At 26.5% G+C, this 21,172-nt stretch overlaps 1 protein-coding gene across 1 annotated transcript; it reads right to left on the reverse strand.

Annotated features, from left to right (window-relative positions):
• Positions 1 to 726: 726 nt before the first annotated feature.
• LOC145829333 (uncharacterized) lies at positions 727 to 20,159 on the reverse strand. Its single transcript, XM_082937098.1, has 5 exons — positions 20,032 to 20,159; positions 12,115 to 12,406; positions 9,828 to 9,993; positions 7,299 to 7,530; positions 727 to 2,779 (listed from the first exon to the last, which is right to left on the reverse strand). The coding sequence occupies exons 2-5, from the start codon at positions 12,382 to 12,384 to the stop codon at positions 1,315 to 1,317; spliced, it is 2,133 nt and encodes a 710-aa protein (XP_082793224.1). The 5' UTR covers positions 12,385 to 12,406; positions 20,032 to 20,159; the 3' UTR covers positions 727 to 1,314.
• Positions 20,160 to 21,172: the final 1,013 nt, after the last annotated feature.

A 21,172-nucleotide genomic window follows, 5' to 3' on the forward strand; every position in this document is an offset into this window, starting at 1 on the left:
TAGTACAAAACTAATAAAAAAACTGCTATAATGAATCACTCTTAAAACAAGTTCAAATATTAAACTTATTTAAAATAGTTTATACAAGCTATTACAAAATTATTGGCTAAAAACTGACAAAAATGAAATAACTGAGATTTTTATTGTAGATTACAACAAGTAAAGAAGACTTCTAAATTTATTTACAATATATTAAATTTTAAAACAAGTTAAAATATCAAGTAAAGCAAACAAAATTTTTAACAAACAACAGCAAGTTTTATTCTAATGTTATTAGTTAAAAAAATGATACTTGGAAACTAGACAAATAACAAAAAAAAAGTGCTATAATAAATGGGGTTGTATTAAAATAAAAATAAATAGAATATTTCAAGTTTTTAATTAAAAACACTGTGTTGCTAAAATAGGCACGATATATCTCTGCAGAATAATAAGACTCTAAAGTATAGTATTGCTAGTTAATAAATTATAAAAACTATATTTTTAGACTATAAAAACAATTACAACTAAAATTTATTATTAAACTTATAGTAAAACTTTATCACACATTAAATTCAAACAAGAACCTAGAACATACAAACAATTTCTTAAAAATAAAATATTAAATTGTTAAAATAATTAAATAAATATTTTTCAGGTAAAATAAAATAAAAAGTAATGCTATAAAAAGTTCTTAAAACATATTAAGTTTCAAATAATTAATGAACAAAATGATAGCTAACTTCTACTTAAATACCTTTAAAATTAAAAAACATTTAGTGCTTAAATTGTACAGTTAAAATGAACGCAGCTTTTGAAACAATTACATCTTATAAAGTAGTCAGTATCAAACACAATAAAAAATAATGAAAATACAAACAGTCAATTTAAATTAATCAAAACAGTTCATTGTGCATTTTTTACGAATTAATTATGACAAATGTTAAAAAAAAGTTGAATTAAAGACAAATCAAACTTACTTAAGAGCTAAAACCTGGATTAAAAATTAGCTAAAACTGTATTAATGTACTTTTAGCAATCTTGAGCAATACTTTGTTAAAATTTAGTTACTTTAATTTTGATTAAGCCTATTATTTATAAAAAGCTGTCAAAAGCTATGAGACAGAAATATAAAACAGTATGAAAAACATTTTTTTAACACTTAAAATATTCAAACACAAACGTACTATACTTACAAACTAGACATAAATTCGAATATCTATTTATGACACAAACATTTATTTCAGCTTTAAAGATAATATGCTATGTCATCTATGTGCTGAAGTCCTATGAAAATTCTTTTTTTTGTCAAAATTTCAAGCTTTTTGCGAATACTTAGTTATTTTGCTGCTTTAGAAACCTTTTTAAAGAGGTTTGGGATATATTGTACCTCTTTAAAATTTCTGTTTCACACTTTAAGTCTTTCAGAAGGAGAACTGCTTTTTTTGGTTTTAATAAGCTTGCATCAACAGTTAAAATAATATTTTTTACGTTCTTTTCAACACTTGTGTTGCTAAAAGCTTGTTCTTCGGTTGCTTTACTAGGTGATATTTTTTTAGAATTTGCAATTGCAACTTTTTGAGAAAACTCTGCTTGTGAGCTCTTCCCGTTTTTGTCAGTTAATTCAAGGTCTGTTTTAGGCAAGGGTTCTTGTTTAACTACTACTTTGTCAAATTTTTTGACTGCATCATCAATGTTTTCTAACGATGGAATTTTTTTCTTACTGATTTCAGCAATTTTTGTAGCTAAAGTGACTCTGGTCTTTTTCTTCTTTTTTGGGACTACTTTGATTAAACGTCTACTCTTCTTCGCCTTTTTAGCAACCATATCAGCTGGTGAGAGAGAAAATCTTCTTTTTAGCTCACTCTGTAGAGCTTCACTTAGTTTTGGAGCTTTGTCTTGATGATCTGTTACTTTTGGAATAGATTTACTTTGACTTAGAGATTTTTTCTCGCATTTTTTGCTACTTTTTGGAATCTGAAGACTTTCCTTCATCACTTTTATTGTAACCTTTTTAAATGGAGAAGATGTTTTCTCTGTTGGGAAAAAATCATTGGAACTCGATGCTTTGTTTTTACTGCTACCAGCTAACTGTGTGCTTTCGAACTTTCCTGCTTGGTCAACCCAATAAATTTTAGGGTGTGATTCATTTGAATTGTTATTTACTCTGCTATCACTAATTTCCGTTTGTTTAGAAGGGTCTTGGTAATTAAAAGTAAAAAAATTGTTGTTTTCACAGCTTACTTTTGAATTTTCATCAGCCTTTTGAACTTTAGGCTTTCCGCACTGAACCATCATCGAGGGATTGGCTTTATTGTTAGATAAGACAGAACCAGTGATGGAATTGTTTTCAACGGTGGTAGAAATGACTGTGTTATCAGCTTCTTTTTTGTAAATAGGAGATTTAGATGTTGCGCTGCTAAGTTCATCACTTGGTAGGTTGTTATCTACACAGACACCAGAGTCAGAATTCCTAGTACACTCGTTAGAATCTTCTATGGGACCTTTGTTCATAAATTTTTCTGAAACACATACACCACTGTCTTGTGACTGAGGAGTATTAGTAATGCAACTACTTTCTATACTGTGATTCTCTTGCCCATTATATGAACTTTTAGGAGATAGCATTTTGTTCATCAAAAGTTTAAGTTGTGATTTTAAGTTTTCATTTTCGTTTTTCAAACTATCAACTGATGTTTTAAGATTACTGATTTCATCTTTATTAAAATTGATAGACCTTATCTTGCACAGCATATCATTCTTTTCTTTCTCAATTTGTTTTTGCTTTGTTTTAAGTGACCTGCAAAAAAAATAATAGCGTTTGAAATTTTTAAACTAATTTTTTTTTACAACTTAAAATTTTTTGTTTTTAATATTGTTGGGAATCTTATAATTTTTTTTCTTAAAACTCTGCTTTATTTGTTATACCAAAACAGCAAATCTTCAAAGCAAAATACAATAATTTGCCTGAGAAAAAAAAAAGTTCTCGCCAGATTTTCGGACTATTTTTTGTGCATAATTCACTTATACTTTCACCTCTGGGCTCTAAAAACTTAAGTATGTTATTGCATTTAAAAGCACCTAAAAATTTTTTAAGAGTATAACAAACTGATCACATCTTTAAATGAAAATCTTAATTTAAATAAATAAAATACTTTAATTGTTTTAGGAGTATCAGGGTGGCCACTGGTTTTTGAGAAATTTCTTTCAGGGTTTTGAAAATACAATGTTTTGGGTGTATTTTTAGTATAAAGTTAAGTTTAAGCTTAAAAAACTGTGTTAAGTAGTATAATAACATAGAAAAAATACTGTAATGCTAATTTATATCTGTAAAAAAAAAAACGAATGAATACAAAAAAACTTTTAAATGATAGATTTTTTTGTGTCAAATCAAAATTTTACTAATTACACGTAAAAATTGTTTAAAATTCTAGTTTTTTTTAGTGACTTTTGTTCAAATTTCCATTAAATTTTTTTTCTCTAATTCCAGGTTTTTCCAGGTTTTGTGGCCACCCTGGAGTACGTTATTTTCAAGTTTTTTACTCAAACTAAGTTACTTTCTTGAAATGTTATAAATTGTGTTTTAAAGCTCACAAAAAATGGTTGAGTTGACTCATCTCTTTAACTTGCTGCTCAGACTCTTGATCTATTAGATCAACAAAATTAAGATTAAGCCAAAACGTGATCCATGTATATTTTTAAATTTAAGATCTGGCTGGAATGGAATCCATTTTTAAAGTTAGGATCCAGATATTAGTGTAAAAAAGCAGTATCCAGTCGGATCTGTATCTTATTTTCAATCAATAAAAAATAGTTAAAGTTTACGAAAAAATAAAAATTTAAGATTAAGTTTTTATTCAAATTATACTATAAGTTAAAGAGTTTTATCTAGTGTGTTTCATATAGACATTTATTTTGAAAACTTTACTAAATTCTTAAAACAGTGTGTTTTCTGATAAACTGTTAAATTAAATTTGAATTTATTTATCTTTTAGGTCCTATTAGCAGATTTTTTAGTGGGTATAACTTACTAATTAAGTAACTAGTTTAACAAAAGTAAAGCGTCCTGTAACAATCTATATCAAATAAATCAGGCTTGTTATGTATAAAACGCTGCTATATCAGATCAACCAACTAAAGAAGTAGCCCAACCTTATTATAGAACATTGAAGAAGAGTACTAAAACTGATTTATTTAAGAACAAATAAATTATTTTAACTTAAGACACTACCTATAAAAAATGTTTGTTTGTCATATAAGGAAGAAAAAAATTTATGAATTTATCAATCAACATGCTTTTATTGATACAGCTATAGTGTGGTATGCCAATGAAGAGCAGTTACTAAATTTACCATTGTTTTTGTCATCAAACATTTTAGTTTGGTTCAGGGCTACCACTCGTTTGTTCTAAATTTTTTCAAGGTTTTCTAAATTTCTTCAAGTTTTTTCAGATTTTCTTCCAGGTTTTTAAAAGCACATCTTTTTTTGAAAATTTTTTAGTAGTAAGTTATTATTTAGTTAAAAAAACTGCTGTAAAAAATATATAAATTACTTTAGAGTTACTGTAAGTATTGCAATTTATTTTATTATGTTGTAACCTGTATTAAATTCTTTTAAGATGGTTGTTCAAAAGCCGTTGTGTTGTTTTAATACAAATAGCTAAAAGTATACCTAAATTTTTTCTTAGTTTGAACGTGTTATATTTTATTAGTTATTGTTAAACTATTTTATTAAATGATTATTCGATATTTTGAAAGTTGCAATAATTAGTTAAAATTTCATATTTTTTTAAAACAATAACTAAATCCTAGAAGTAAGTGCTATAACTGAAATAAAATTTAACAAATATGCTGAACTATTCAGATTGTAACTAATTATATAATACTTTTCAAGTTTTATAAAACTTTTTTTTTAATTTGAAGAGTTTTGTGTTCACTTCATATTTTGCTGTAAAAAATTTGTAATACTTTTGTTACATTTACAAAGTAATGTTTTTATTTCTTTCTTAATGACTTGCACTCACTAACAATATCAACAAAAAGTTAATGTTAAAATATTATTGTTTCCATAACAACAAAGTTAGCTAGAACTACAGATTTATAAGTCATAACAACTATGAGTACCTTAATTTTATCTATTTTATAAAAATTAACAAAAGCTCAAAATTAAAAAATTCAAGGTTTTTCCAGATTTTTAGTTCAAAATTCTAGGTTTTTTTAAAACTTCTCAAATTCCAGGTTTTCTTTGCTTAAATTGTGAATTTCTAGGTTTCCAGGTAAAGTGGCAACCCTGTTGGTAGCAACAAGAAAGCACAAAGAGATAAAGTACATCCTTGCTTATTCAGTCTCTGCTAATCAGCCAGTTTCAATCAAGAAGTTTATTAGTTCAGCTATAATTAATGTTTACACTTAAAAACTTAAAACACTTAATGAAAACAATGTGCTATTTATAAATACGTTTTGATTTGTTTTTACTGAATTAATTTTAGACTTAATTAAAGTTTTGTTTCGTATATAGTTTGTCTGTTTTAATTGTGTGGTTGTGTTTAAGAAATTAAAATAAGTTAAGCTAATGGAAACCTAATTAAGCGTTTTTTTTTTGGATATTATAAAAGAGGTAGATTTTCAAAAAAAAAGTGTTTTTTTTTTATCCGACTAAATGTTAATTCGGCAACAATGAAAAAAAAGCTTGCCAAACATGGCCAGATTAGCGAGGATGCACTGAGTTGGTAAATCTACAATATACATCAACTATAATTTTCAAAAGTATTGATACTGTGAATTTGTTTACGCTCAATAGTCTACTTGTATCTATTTAAAGAACATTTTGTTTAAAATTTACTGTGGTTAGGTTAAGGCTAAATCCGGTAGATCACTAGCCAAGACCCTTTTGGCGGGAAAAGTTGTATGAAAATTTTGCATAAGAAATCATTTCAATAATCCAATGTTATATCAGTTTACATGTCTAATTAATTTCCAAGAACAAAATTTTGAATGAAATTTATAGTTATAATAGAAAAACAAATCAACTATTATTTTGTAACAATATTCAGATACACACACAATAAAGTGAAAAATAGTAGTAATATTCAAGTGCTTAAACTAAGTAAGTTCCATAAGTATAGTATTATTCAGACTTAACTTTCCTTAGTTTAAAATTAAAACAGCTTCCCTACTGATAAATGATTTGATTTATAGGAAAGTTTAAAACATAAATGCTTCTACTAATATTCTGACAGGTGTCAGTTTAGGAAGCTCAAGTACTACATGTCATGCCCAAATCTCATCTTATTTGCTCAGATCAATCTTTTAAAATATGAAAGTAGAACATTGTCATTGTTGCGAGTTTCTATTACGCTAGCCATGACCCATTCATGCATGTCATTATCAATAATCAAAAAAGTAGTAAATAACTTGACCTCAAGCAACAAGATTCAACAATTGTTTATTGTTTAAAAACTATTTCTTGATTGTAAACTAGTATAAAGTAAGTGTTAGTGGTGTCTATAAATGGAAATAGTCTAAGTAAGTGATTAGATTTATTGAAACTAACCAGGTTTTAAGTTTTTTCTTACCCTATTTAGCTTGAAGATTGAAAAATTTGGTTTCAACGACAAGCCTGCTTTTTTAATTGATCAGATTCAATAAAAACGGACTTGTTTTTGACAGCATAATTATGATCACTGCCTTAGTATTTATTTATAAATGTTTTTAAAACTGGTTAAAGGGCCTAAATAGCAAGTTTTAGATCCTTTCGATGTATATTTTCTTATATTAAATACATCAGCTATGTATATCAAGCACATCCTTCTCATTGTATACTTTTTCTATTCATATTGCTTCATTTTCGATTCCATTAAGCTCGGGTAACCTGATATAAGACACAGGTTTCTTCTATATCTAGTATGAGTAAAAGGTTCAGGAACTTTCCAACTTATATTTTGTCCAATTGAAGATATTTATTTATAAACTTTAGTATAACAGCATTAAATACCCTATTTGATGCAAATGTAACAACACAACTAAATGTAAAGTCTGTAAAAAGTTGTAGGATGATCACATCATTAAACAGTTTGGAAACGGATATAATGGTAAGCCAATTTAACTGGATATTTTTGTGAGCTTTAAATACAGTCTGAACATATTATAGGGGGTACTCATGGTTTTTCTCATACCTCCTTACTAATAAACTTAGCACATTTTTATAAATCAAGAAAGCCAACAAAACAGTTAATTAAATTTAGAAATATACATTATAAAAATTTGTTTGTTTTAACTATTTATTTTGGTTTTCTTTTTATTGAAATTTATTTCACAAACCTGATGTTCTTCTGCAATTTCTTGTTTTCTAAGTTTGCTTCTTTTAACTCATTCTTGAGCTTTTGAGATTTTTCACTAAGATAGTTTATATCTTTGTCAAGCTTCGGGTTGTCCTTAGCAAACTTTGACTTTTGCTCTTCACACCTCAAGCTTAGATTTTGGCACTCACGTTCTGTCTCTCTTGTATCACTATAAAGTTTTGTGTTTGCTTCCATCAGGTATTTTATACTACCTAGTAAATAAAAGTATATATATTTAAAAACCTACTGACCCTGTGTAGTTAAAAGAATACTAAATAAAAAATTTTCTTTATAACTATATATATATATATATATAATACTTAAAAAATCTTGTAAACATGCTTGAAAACAAAACAACTTTTTTATCTAAAAATGATTTATTTTAATTAAGTATTTTTCAGCTTATACACACATTAATAGAAGAAAGTCTGAACTATTTTTTGTATTAAAACTGTTTTGAACAAAAAAAAACATAGGTTGAATAGTAGATATAAGCTTAGTAATTTTTACTTTAAAATAATTTTACACAAAGCATTTTTTCGAATGTTTGATATATTTGACTCTTAAACTTTTAAATCTTAAAAAAAATTTAGTTTTTACTAGATAATTTTATAAATGCTTTTTTTATAAGTACTATAATTGCATTGAATTTGTAGTCATTGTTTCAACAAAATAAACCAAATAACGTTTGAAAATAAAATATACATTTACTTACAAAAAAAAATATGTTAAGAAAAGTTCGGACATCAAACTAATTTGTATGCACAATCATGTACACAATTATACTTTAACAAACATAGGTTTAGTATGTCATTATTAGGTCTATCACAAAAATTAAACAAAAAGAATAATTTATGAAATCTTTTTATTATTAAGATAGATATTTTTTTTCACTTTTGCTTGCTCTAATAACATTAGGGTTGCCACGCAAAATTTTAATCGGTTTAGCCTGACTTTTAAATTCCTCTTAGGTACGCGTTTTGAGTACGCACTTTCAGTTAAATACGCATTCCGAGTAAACATATTTTGACTAGTACACATTTTAATATGTACTTTTTATTCAGTACACATTTTTTAACTAAAATAAAAACTTTCTATCAGGTTTTTTTAGACTAGTAATTCTTAGCTACAAACTTTCTATTGAGTCACTGCTGTGTTCAGAATGTGTACTTCAGCGAAAGATAACTGTAATAATAATTTATTGGTATGTGAAATTAAGTAATATAAAAATAATTATAAAACATTTTGCACTGAACTAGGTATACTTTTTTCTCACTGCTTACCTCTTTGCAAATAATCTTTAAGTATCAGAAACGTGAAGTAAACTACTGGCAAAGAATTTTTAATTAAAATACTCAAACTAAATTATAATTAAATCTGCAAAACGAAAAATAGTAGTAAAATTTAAACATTTGCAATTAACTCTGTTAAAACTTTTGCATTTTATTTTAACATTTGAAGGCTTTGAAAATTAAGAAATTTTGTAAATTAGAACTGACAAATTCTGACATTTTGAATTTAAAAAACTGACTTTTGGACATTTTGACCCATAAAAAACTGATTTAGCCTTACTTTTTTCAAAAAAAAAAAGACTTAGCCTGACCCATAGCAACCCTGTTACATTTTTAATATTTTTTCTTGTGCACAATAACAGACTAACTTTTTTTTTTGTAAAATACTACTTAAAATGTATATGGGTTTATTTAAATATAACCCAAACTTATTCAAGAATGTGTATTTCTTTAATGAATTTTGTCTAAAACATAACTTTCAACCTAATTTTTTTTTATGAAAAAAGTAAGGCTAAATCAGTTTTTTAGGGGTCAAAATGTCCAAAAGTCAGTTTTTTAAATTCAAAATGTCAGAATTTGTCAGTTCTAATTTACAAAATTTCTTAATTTTCAAAGCCTTCAAATGTTAAAATAAAATGCAAAAGTTTTAACAGAGTTAATTGAAAATGTTTAAATTTTACTACTATTTTTTGTTTTGCAGATTTAATTATAATTTAGTTTGAGTATTTTAATTAAAAATTCTTTGCCAGTAGTTTACTTCACGTTTCTGATACTTAAAGATTATTTGCAAAGAGGTAAGCAGTGAGAAAAAAGTATACCTAGTTCAGTGCAAAATGTTTTATAATTAATTTTATATTACTTAATTTCACATACCTAAAACTACCACTTAAAACTTTTCATTTTTATTTTTCATTATAAATGCTTTATACAATCAATTATTTATCATTTTGACTTTTCACCAACTTATTCACGTATATTTACATATTTTGCTAATTTAGACAGTAGAGTTGTTTTCTCATCAGTACCAGATAAAAAACAGGAGCTTAAAAATAAAAAATTTGTAAGTTTCTTTACAAGTTTTGAAAAATAAATTATCATAAAAATGCTTTTTAAATTTATATCATTATTATAAAATATTAAATTTGTTGATACTTAAACTATTATGAGTTGTACTTGCAAATAAAATATTATCTTTAATTCAGCTTTTTCTATGTTACCTTTCATTTCTTTATTTTCTGCTTCCAGACAACTAATTTCAGAAGATCGGTCTTTTTGATTTTTTTCTAGCATTGAAAGCTTCAACAAGAGCTCAGTGTTGTCGTTTTTAAGATCTTTAGTTTGAATTTTTTGCTGATGAATTTCTTCCAAAGCTTTAGCATGCATCTAAGTCAATATATAAATACAAATTTAGGCCAAAATGAATTATTTTTGTAGATATATTTAGCACTTTAAAACAAGATAACAAAAATAAATATATTACACAGGGTTGCTAAAGGTTTTTGTAAACTTCTTTTAGGTTTTTTAAATAACAAGTTTTTCGGTCCTTTTTTGTTAAAAAATTTAAGTGTAATTAAAAAAAAAAAAGGATTGTATAATAACAATAAAAAGATACTGTAAAGCTACTTTCAACGTGTTTTTAATGAACAAAACTTTAATAATATATATTTTTAAATCTTTTTGATAGAAATTTTTGTATCTAATTGAAATTTTGCTACTTAACATGTAAAAATAGTTAAAAATTCTAGCTTTTTTCTGCTAGTGATCTTGTTCCAACCTTCAGATTTTTTTTAAATTAATCAATTTTCAGGTTTTTTATGCCTAAACTGTCAAATTCCAGGTTTTTTGGCATCTCAGATTACAGTACTCACTTTTGTTTAGCTAGGTGTTTTAGAATTCTCAAAAAACCTAAAAAAAATAAAAATTACTTATATTGTATTTTTTTTAAAACGAGCGTACCAGATGTCTTGCCTAGTGGACAATGTTTTAAACGTTGCACGGCAAACGACAATGCTGACGCCACTGATCATTTCTAGCAGATGGTTGCTTCATGTGAAACCATGATAAACCGTTTGTAGATTGACAACTGCAAGTTATTTGGTTGTGACTGACTGATGAGTCCTAATAAGGACAAAACCGGTCTCAGTCTACCAAAACTTGTGGTCTGATGATCGAATTGGCGTGATCAACCCTTTTGTTAAACTTGAGCTTGTCTCACGGCAAACAAAAGTCCGGGCTTCTGCTTTGCTGACTTTCGCTGATGTTTTTTGTTGTTATATTGTACAAACTAATTTATTGTATGTATTAAATTAAAAACATATTTTACTTTTCTAAAATTTCAATAAATGATCCTTTTTTTTAGAAAATTTCTATTGTAAGTACTTAGAATTTAAATCAGTATCTTATTACATATTTCAAAATTTATTTACTTATTACAGGGTTGCCACTTGTTTTTTCAAATTTTTTTCCAGTTTTTTTTTTAAGTATATACAATTTTGGGTCTATTTTTAGTTTAAAGTTAAGCAAAAGGTAAGAAACTGTATTAAATAGTATAAAAACATTTAAAGATACTGTAAAGCGACTTTAAAGACGTTTTTTAATAAAAATTTTCTTAATGATGACAAATTTTTTTAATTTATATGATAGATTTATTGAGTCAAATCGAAATTTTACTACTAAACATGTGAAAACTGTTAAAATTCCAGCTTTTTTTACTGATATTTGTTCAAAATTCCAGGTTTTTTACAAAATTTCCCAAATTCCAGTTTTTTTTTGTCTAAATTGTCAAATTTCAGGTTTTTCCAGGCAAAGTGGCAACCCTGTTATTAACTTAAAATGAAAAAAAAAAAGTTATGGAATATTGATTTATTTTTGAAAGTTCTTACAATAAGAATTTTCTAAAATTAAAAGGAACATATTGAAATTTTAAAGTAAATAGTTTTAAAGAAAAAAGGAGGAGATAGATTTTAATAAAATTGAGAAATTTGAATTTTTAGTTTGTGCCTTCCATAAGGAACCTATTGAAATCTATGGCTTTGCCCTTTATATCTTAGGTGTTTTAATCCCTCTTTAAACTAAATATGGTACAATACTAAATTCTTCACAATATTTATTGCAAAAAAAATCGTTTGAACCAAATAAATTTAACAATAATCCTCTAAAACCATGAAAAAATGTTTAATCTTGTGTGGGCAAGGAACATATAAAAAAATATCACACTTTGTATACAGATAAAAAAAAGAATTTAAATTTTTTTCTTATATTTCCTCATTGTCTACAAAAGAATATAACCATTACAGCACTAAACTACATACATATGTACAACTTCAATGTACAAGTCTCCTGTTTCTAATCAAATACATATCAGAAAACAGTCAATATAGTAGTCAACAATGTGTGTAGATTCACATGAGGTTACTGCAGTGGTTTTTACTATTAATTAATTAATAGTAACTAAAATAAATTAAAAACTTTTACTTTATTTATTAAAATAGTAATTATATAAACCTTGCTAAGACTTGTGAGCTTGTAGTTAGTTGTACGCAAGCTATCTTTATAGAGCTTATTGTCTGCTTCCAGCTGAGTATTTTTTGCAACTAATTGCTGATTTTCTCGACTTTGTTTAATGTATGCTTCCATTTTAGCATCTTCAACGGAGGGTGTTGTCTTGTAAACTTTAAACTGAAGATAATCGTCCAAAATTTGGTTTACTTGTGTTTTCAGGTTGTTTATTTTTTCACATTCATTTTCTACACTATTGTTTGATGTTCCCTCCATACCATAAAGTTTTAGGTGAAAGCTGTAAAAAGAAAACTATCATACTTTTATTGTTGTAATTTACATTTTTTAAATCATACTTCTTTATAAAAGATAATATCTAAGCCATACTTAATAAATATCTAAAATTTTATTAAAAATTATTTGTTTTGGTTTTCATTAAGCTTAAAAGAAATAAACCAGCTTGATTGACTAAAAGCTAGCCTGAGTTTTTGAATATATTAAAAAATAGAGGAGTATGAGTCAAAAACGGAAAATAATTAATGTAATGGCAATTGAAGAGTAAATGACCTTTGTTAAACTCAGTCTTACTTATATTTTAAAAACTAGATTGCCACTGGTTTTTGAAAAATTTTCTCCAGGTTTTTAAAAGTAAACTTTTTTTGGGTCTATTTTTAGTTTAAAATTAAGTTTAAGGTAAAGAAATGTGTTAAATACTATAACAACATTGAAAAGATACTGAAAACCTACTTTTAATAAGTTTTTGAATAAATAAAAATTTGATGTTACAAAAAAATATTCTATATGATAGATTTTTGTATCAAATTGAAATTTTACTACTTAACATACAAAAATTGTATTCTATTTGAATAAGAATTTTTATATTAGCACTGACAAGGTCTTTGACCAAAACTGAGTTTGCATTAAAAAGTCTAAAGAATTAAATAAATACATTATTTCTCCTCTAGAAGTTGAGATCTTTATATTTGTTTTCAAAAAATCAAAACATACAATTGAAAAACTGTTTAAAATTCTAGGTTTTTTTTTTTAAATTTCTCAAATTCCAGGTTTTTTAGCCCAAATTGTCAAATTCCATGTTTTTCCAGGATTCCAAGTTTATGCAGCAACCCTGTAAAAACTAAGCTATTACTTGTTTTTTTACTGATATTTAACATTATATTCTACATTACTACTACTTTTTATAATACTATTTAAATACTATCAATTTAGTTCATTCACATTCTTTTTCATACTGCCATTAAGTTTATTAACAATAAGCAAATCTGACTACAAAAAAATAAAGACAATAGCTAATAAATTTTAATCCTTAGTGATTGGTATTTAAAACTAATATTTAAACTATAGGTTCGCATTATTATCTATATATTCCTTATAAAAACAAATTTACATAGTTTCACATTTTACCTTAATAAAAAAACTACATACAGATTATCTTCAGACTGTCTTTTTTTTTTTTTAACTGAGGGTTGCCACTATTTCAGTCAAAAAAACTGTCCTTAGTGATCTTAAACCAGGGTTTCCCAAAGTGGGCCATAAGTAGCAAATGAGGAGTGGGGGGAATGAAAGAGACCATGATGCCATAATTTGAAACTTAACTAGATATTCTAGAGTTGATGGTGAAGAGCAAAAAAAAAGGTCTTAAGTGTATTGAAGGGTAATTTTGGAACTTAACTACATATTACGGCAACATTTCAGAAGTTTAGGGGGAGCCATGAGGGAGTACCAAAAGGGGAGTACCACTCTTTAAGGCAAAAAAGCAAGCCTTAATGGGCCTAAATTTATAAGAAAGTTGAAAAAAAGCTTTTGGTGTGCAAAAATTTGAAAAAAGAATTAACAATAAGTTAGCAGCATTTCTGATATCTCATATTGGTAGAACAGTTCATCAAACCATTTTGGTACTTTATAATTACTTTTAAGCTTAAAACTTTACATGTAAGTGTTTCAGAGTTTTAACAAAAGTAAAATTACAGTTTTGTAACACTCCAATGATTATTTTTTCTGAAAAATACTATTAATAAAAAGACAAGAAGACCTACTGATTTACGTAGAAAAACTAAATGAGTTTTTATTTTTCTAGTTTCAACAGACTGTTTTAATACTTTTTATTCATTTTTAACAGGGTTGCCACTTTACCTGGAATTTGAAAATTTCAGCAAAAATAACCTGGAAATTGAGAAATTTTGAAAAAAACCTAAAGTTTTTATCAAAAAACCCTGAATTTTTAATAATTTTAACATTTTCAGTAGTAAAATTTTGATTTGACACAATAATCTATCATATAAATAAGATTTTTTTGTCATCATCAAAATTTTTTTATTTAAAAACACATATAAAGTAACTTCATAGTATCTTTTCAATGTTTTTATACTATTCAACACAGTTTCCTATATAGAAATTAACTTAAAACTAAAAATAGACCCAAAAATGTGTACTTTTAAAAACCTGGAAGAAATTTGGAAAACCTGGAAAAAATTTGGAAAAAACAAGTAGCAACCCTGTTTTAAGCTTTAAAATTTTGCATATTTGTTATTCAGAGCAAAAACAAAAGTAAAGTTATGGTTTTGTAACTATCCGATGATTTTTTTTCCAGAAAATACTATTAAGGGCATAAGGGGGTCCACCTTGATTTTTACAAGTTGATCTTATTTTATAGAGTTTTATTTGAGCTATCAGACATTTTTAACCACTTGTAAAAATATCTCAACTTTGTTGATGATGGCCAAAGTAGATATTGGTTAAAACTGATCAAACAAGCACAGACTATAATCTCACAATAAGCTGACAATGTCTGAGACATTGGGCTGTGAATGATTTAGCTGTGTCAATTTTTTCAACTTGACTCACAAATGGTCACTTTAATACTTTGTACTTAAGCCCGCTTTGTAAGATCACAACAGTGGTTTCTTGCAAATATGCCTGCCTGATGAGTCCTAATAAAGACAAACCAGTCGTAGGTTGTCTTGGATGCTGTTGGTTGTTTGAAGTTGAGTATTTATAGTACATATAAGAATTTTCAGATTTATGAATAGTAATAGGGTTGCTAAACGTTTTTTGAAAATGTTTTCTGGGTTTTTTTAGATATTCTTCCAGGTTTTTGAAAGTACTAGTATTTTGTTGGGTAGCTGTCTAATTTGCACGAGCGTACAAAATTGAACAAAGTTACTTTTGCACAAAGATTTATCTGTACGAGGGCTAAAAGAGTCACTTTTGCAGGAGCAGACAAAATAGCACAGAGAAATTTTTGCACTGGTTGTTTTTTTTAGTTTTAAATTTCTGTATTAATTAATTTTTTAATTCAGTTTTTTTTCCTATCACTGTTACCCCTAACCCTCAGGCGGTGAGTTATTAATTTTTTTAGTTCTTCTTAATATTTTTTTATTTATTTTTAGATTTTAACTTTTTACTATCACTGTTACCCCTAACCCTTGATCGGTAGCTTTTTTATTTTATCATAGTTTTTTTTTTTTATAAATTTTTTTAAAGTTATTTCTTATTTTTACTATCACTGTTACCCCTAACCCTTACCCTCGGTCAGTAACTTTTTTAAAGTCTTTTTTTCTTGTTTTTATTTTTTCTGTATTTTTTTACTTGTGCAAAATTGACCCTTGGTGCAAAATTGTCTTTGTGCAATTTTGTGCCCTTGTACAAATTTGGCTTCATGCAATTTTATGCACTTGTGCAAATTAGTCCCCTTGTGCAATTTAGTAACCTCGTGCAATTTAGACCCGTTCCCATTTTTGTTATATTCAGTATAAAGTTAAGTTAAAGGTAAAAAACTGTCTTAAACAGTATAAAAAATTTGAAAAGATACCGAAATCTAAGTGACACAAAAAAGAATTTTGTTTTTGAAAGATTTTTTGTACTTAATCAAAATTTTATTAATTTACATGTAAAAATTTCAGATTGTTTAAAATTGCAGGATTTACTTTTTTTTTTTCAAAATTTCTCAAATTCCAAGTTTATTTGCCTAAGATGTCAAATTCCAGGTTTTTCTAAGATTTTAGCCTATATTAATATCAAATTTGTTAAAATAACAATTTTTCTTTGATTAGAACTCTACTTCCATCAGAAGATTCCAATTTTGTGTGCAACGTTACTACTTGTTATAATAAAGTTTAATTGTTTTAAATTCAAGTACATAGCTATTAAAAAAAATCATGTATGAAGTATGTGATTGCTCACAAATATGGTCAATGGATTGGTGTGGAGAAAGGTCTTTTGGTTATCAAGTCTCATACTATAGAAAATTACTAGAGAAAAATATAGACACTATTTGAAAATACATGGTGCTCTAACAGTATTATGATTATAGTAAATATTTTATGTATTGAAATTATCAATTCTCCACTTTTATTTAATTTTGAGATATTTGTTGCATTTTTTTTGGTTACTATTGTAGAGGGGCAACAGAAAAATTTGAATGTAAATGATCATAAAAATCAAAATCTAGGGGAGGAGACCGTGTGGAGCCTATGGTTTCCATGGTCAATCTTGGTAGTAACGAGTTAAAAAAGAGTGCTTACCATTTTTAAATTAAAAAACAAAATTAACTTTTTTATTTATGTATAGGGGTAGGGAGTACTTGGGTGATGTTTGCTGGACTTTTGAGTCCATATGATTTGGATGTGTTTTTGCTTCATTAAGAAGAATCTGAAAAAAAAAATCAAAAAAAAAGTATGCTTGTTTGCAGCCCAAAAAACTAAATTCAACCCCAAAAATCACATACTTACCAATTTTTTCACTTAAACAGTAATAAAATCACTTATACATGTCCTAGACCAGGGGTTGGCAAACTGCGACCGGTGGGCCACATTATAATTTTTATTCAACTAGTTTAATATATTAGTATTCTTGAAAACACTAAAATAAAATTTTAGTGTTATCTTTAAAGAGTAATATATCGCCTAAATTTTTTTTATTTAAAAAATTGTCTTTAAGTATGTTTTTTTAAAGCACATAAAAAATGTTCCTTTTTGACCTGCCAACCCCTGTCCTAGACTTATAATTTATGTCTTAAATGAAAGCTTATACTTATTGACATGTATTTAAATACATATTAACTGCCTTTGATGTATTATAACTCCATAATCACCCTAAATGTGCAAAATTTGTCTGTAAAATGTAGGGTAGGGAGTACAGCACATTTTTTGGTCATATTGTAAAATTCAAACAAGTAAATATGATTTGGATGCGTTTTTGCTTAGTTAAAAAGAATCTAAAAAAAAAAAAGTTGCAAAAATAAAAGTCACTGCCCAAAAATCAAAAAATATGCAATTTTTGAGGTTGAAATCAGTTTTTTGGGCAGTGACTTTTTATTGCAAAATTATAAATTTTTTTTAGATTCTTTTCAACTAACTTTTTATTTTTTAACTATTGTTCTAAAGTTAGCTCAAAACATTAGTTACAAGCAAATGGTGCACAGCTGATAACCAAAAGGTCTTTCTCCACACCAATCCATTGACCATTAACAATCAAAAAAAAGTAGCTGATATTATGAAAAGCAAGTATATATATGCTTATTTAAGGTAAAGTTTAAATATTTGTTAATTCAAAAAAAAAAAAACAGTTTCACTATGATACTACATTGAACAACATGTATGTATAAAAGTTTTAGCTGCTTAATTAAATAACTATCTAATTACAGGGTTGCCACTCTTTGAGCCAAAAAATCTTCCCTGAGTGACCAAAAATTTCCCTGAGTAACCTTAAATTTCCCTGAGTTTCCCTGAGTATTTTTCAAATCTTAAAAAAAAAATTTCTTTTCTAACACAAATTATTAATACCTCATTCTCATTTTTCTTCTTTAATAATAAAAGGAAGGTTGTATGTGTATGCTTCTGCATTAAATTTATGAAAAAAACTGTTTTCAAAAACTCAATCTTAAAAGGTTTAAACCAATTAAAAATTAAAAACTAAATTTTTGCACAACTTTGTGTAAACTTGTTAGTTATCTTTCTACATAAAAGAATTAAGTTTAATTTGTTTGACATTTTAATTGACAAAATTTAATTATACTATAATAATAATTTCACATGAAGAAGTCACTTAAATGCATACATAATAACTTCATTATGACTTGTATGTCTTTTCTAGCAACTGTTCTGAATGCAGTAAATAAAACTTAAAAGCTTAACATTATTGTAAAAAAACCTGCAAAAAGAAATATCTCATGTCAAAGTACAACTTAATACCTAACAACTGATACAAAATAATCTAAAATAAAAATTTTTTTATGTCTTTTAGATGTTCATACACAATCTATTTTAAATAACTGAAAACATAGTTTTGATTTTAAAACAATTTCACATTACCTAATAAAAAAATCTTAATACTGTTTTTTTAAGTATGCAATTTCTAAATCAATAGTTTTAATTTTATTTTCAAGTTTATTTGCGTTGTCCTTAGCAGCTATTCCTCTTGCTAATAATTCTTTCATTGCTTCTAAATCAGACTGTTTGTTGGCATCTGCAGTATATTTGTCATAGTCTTCATTCAAACATTTGATTTGCTTTGTAAGTTTACTTTTTTGTTCTCCTAACTTGCTCAAAGCATCACCTTTATTTGGAACATTTTTAGCAAAGCGCTGTTGCTCAAGATATGCCAAATATTGGGCCCTAGAAGATTTTACAAATTTTAACAATTCAGAACTTAGTTCAACTGTGCTTGGTTCTAGACTGTTTGCATATAGATGATCTTTGATCATTCTTCGGGACCTTATTGTCATCTCTCCCATATTAGTTGATATTACTTCCTTATTTAAGCTTAAGCCCCGTTCAACACTTGCCTGGCCATTGTGAAGCACAAAAACAGCCTCAAGGACTGTTGTTAAATCTTTATATTTGCTTGGGATATCGAGTGTGTCAAAATAAAAGGTGTCTAAACTGTGACTTTTTTCAAGAAAATTTTCAAAAAGTATTTGAGTGTTAGAAGAACTTAACAAATCAATGTATTGATTAATGCTGTCATCACCCTCTTTTGCTTTTAGTATCTTCATGCTGACAAGTTGTTGGACCAACCTTGTAAAGTTTCTTACACAACGGTCTTTACCCATTCCAATTAGACATGCCGGATTTAAATTATTATTTATAAACAAAAATTTAACCTCTATTTTCTAACAAAAGTAATACAACACTAATCTGTATTCATTTTAATTTTTTTTTACTGAAAACAAGTAGTTGTAAATAAATAACAAATAACTTTATTATTTAAAAAATAAGAACTTATAGTACAACATAGTGTTTTTTAAACTACATAACTAACTAAAAATAAAAAGTTTATTAGAACTTTTCAATGAATAGTTAACAACAACTTTCATTTCTCTAAACTGTTTGATTTTACTTAAGTAAATACAAATTTAAAACTTAAAAAAACTACAATGTTAATACTAAGAATATTGAAGAACTAGCCACAAGGCTAAAAAATAAACCACTTAAATAATAAAAATTACTACTTTTGAACAAAATATTGAAACTGGATTAACTAAACCTCATTCAAGATCTAGAAAAAAATTTCCCTGAGATTTTCAAAAACTTCCCTGAAATTTAGAGAAAAAATCAAAACTTCCCTGAGTTTCCCTGAGTTAAAAGAAAAATGCCAAAATTCCCTGAGTTTCCCTGAGATTCCCTGAGTTTCCCTGAGATTTTCTACAGTTTGAAAATTCCCTGAGATTCCCTGAGTTCCCTGAGTTCCCTGAGTGTGTGGCAACCCTGTAATTAGAAATAAAATGGTGGTTGTTTATATATAACAAAATCCAACTATAACACTTTAAAGGCCTAGTTTAAGAATTTGTTAATTTAAAAATACAAAACTTGACACTATTATTAAATAACTTTATTTTAACAGTACAATTTAGTTTAGACTGTACAACATTTCTGCAAAGCATTAGTTGTAAATATAAAGAACTACTTGTATTAGAAATCTTCAAATGGTATTAGGCTAATACTATTAGCTTATATATATTTTTTGAGTTTAGCAAAATGGATCCAAAATACTGCAATCAAATCTAAATAATTCACAAATATGTTCAGAAGTAAGGAATATGCAAGAGCTATATAAAATTCAAATTGGCACTAAAGTTTTCACAAGATTATAAGTTTATTAGTGAATTATCGTTAAAATTATTACTTTAACACTCAAAACAGTTGTTGTAATTGTATGAACCTGAGCTCAAACTATTAATAAATAAATAAACACCTCTATTAGCAGTAGCATTGTTTGTTAAACAATAAAGAAAAAGCGCTAAAAATATTTGGTTCTAGGACTTGGTGCACAAAAAAACTTTCGGTTATCGAGTCGCACACCGTTTAGATACCTTTTAACGTCTTGTCCAGGACTTTACTGTCGAAGTACTACAGTAAAGCAGGGTTGCAAGAATTCTAGATAAAAGGTTTCTTGAAATGAAATGTTTGTTTTTTTTATTTAAAATAAAACTTTTATAATATAGGGCGATTTTTTCATAGAAGTCGGGCAATTACAAAACTTTAAAAAATTTAAAGGAACAAAAAAATCAGTAAAGTACTAATATATTTGAACTGTTTAAATAATTAACTTTTTAAACTTAGTTAAACATTAAACTCATATAAAATTGTAATTCTTATAAAAAAGTTCTAATAATACTTTTCCTTTCGCCTTTTGTACTAACAATATTATTGAGTAAATAAATACTGTATGTTTACAGTTTACACCAAAGTAAAACAGTAGCAATTAGCTTAAACTAAAACACTTACCGTTTTCAATATATTTAATAATGTTAATATTTTAACAAAAATTAAAAATCTTTGCAAAGTATAAAAAAAATTATAGTAACCAGGTTGCTATTAATGAGTTTGTTTAAATCTAATTATTTAAAATAATATATTATTCGTCTTGAAGAACTGATCGATCTCTAACTAAACTATGTGGGTTATGAAACAAAGAAAAAAAAAATCAAAATTTTATGGGATGATATAAAATTTAAAGCGTTTTGAACTAGATTTTTTTACGGTAGGCTTATTACTGTATAAATTTACTGCACGACTATTACCGTAAAATACAGGGGCAGCTCTAG

The sequence above is a fragment of the Thalia democratica genome, chromosome 2, assembly GCF_965202585.1.
Source record: "Thalia democratica chromosome 2, ktThaDemo2.hap1.1, whole genome shotgun sequence".
Classification (NCBI taxonomy): domain Eukaryota; kingdom Metazoa; phylum Chordata; class Thaliacea; order Salpida; family Salpidae; genus Thalia; species Thalia democratica.

Bases quoted from the DNA above. Each gene is read 5' to 3' on its own strand.
- LOC145829333 (XM_082937098.1), bottom strand. From the start codon at position 12,384: ATGGAGGGAACATCAAACAATAGTGTAGAAAATGAATGTGAAAAAATA. The intron at 9,994-12,114 runs GTTTATATAATT...ATATTGACTTAG, and splicing joins AGCTCACAAGTCTTAGCAAG to ATGCATGCTAAAGCTTTGGA. The intron at 7,531-9,827 runs GTAACATAGAAA...TTTATTTACTAG, and splicing joins AGAAAATAAAGAAATGAAAG to GTAGTATAAAATACCTGATG.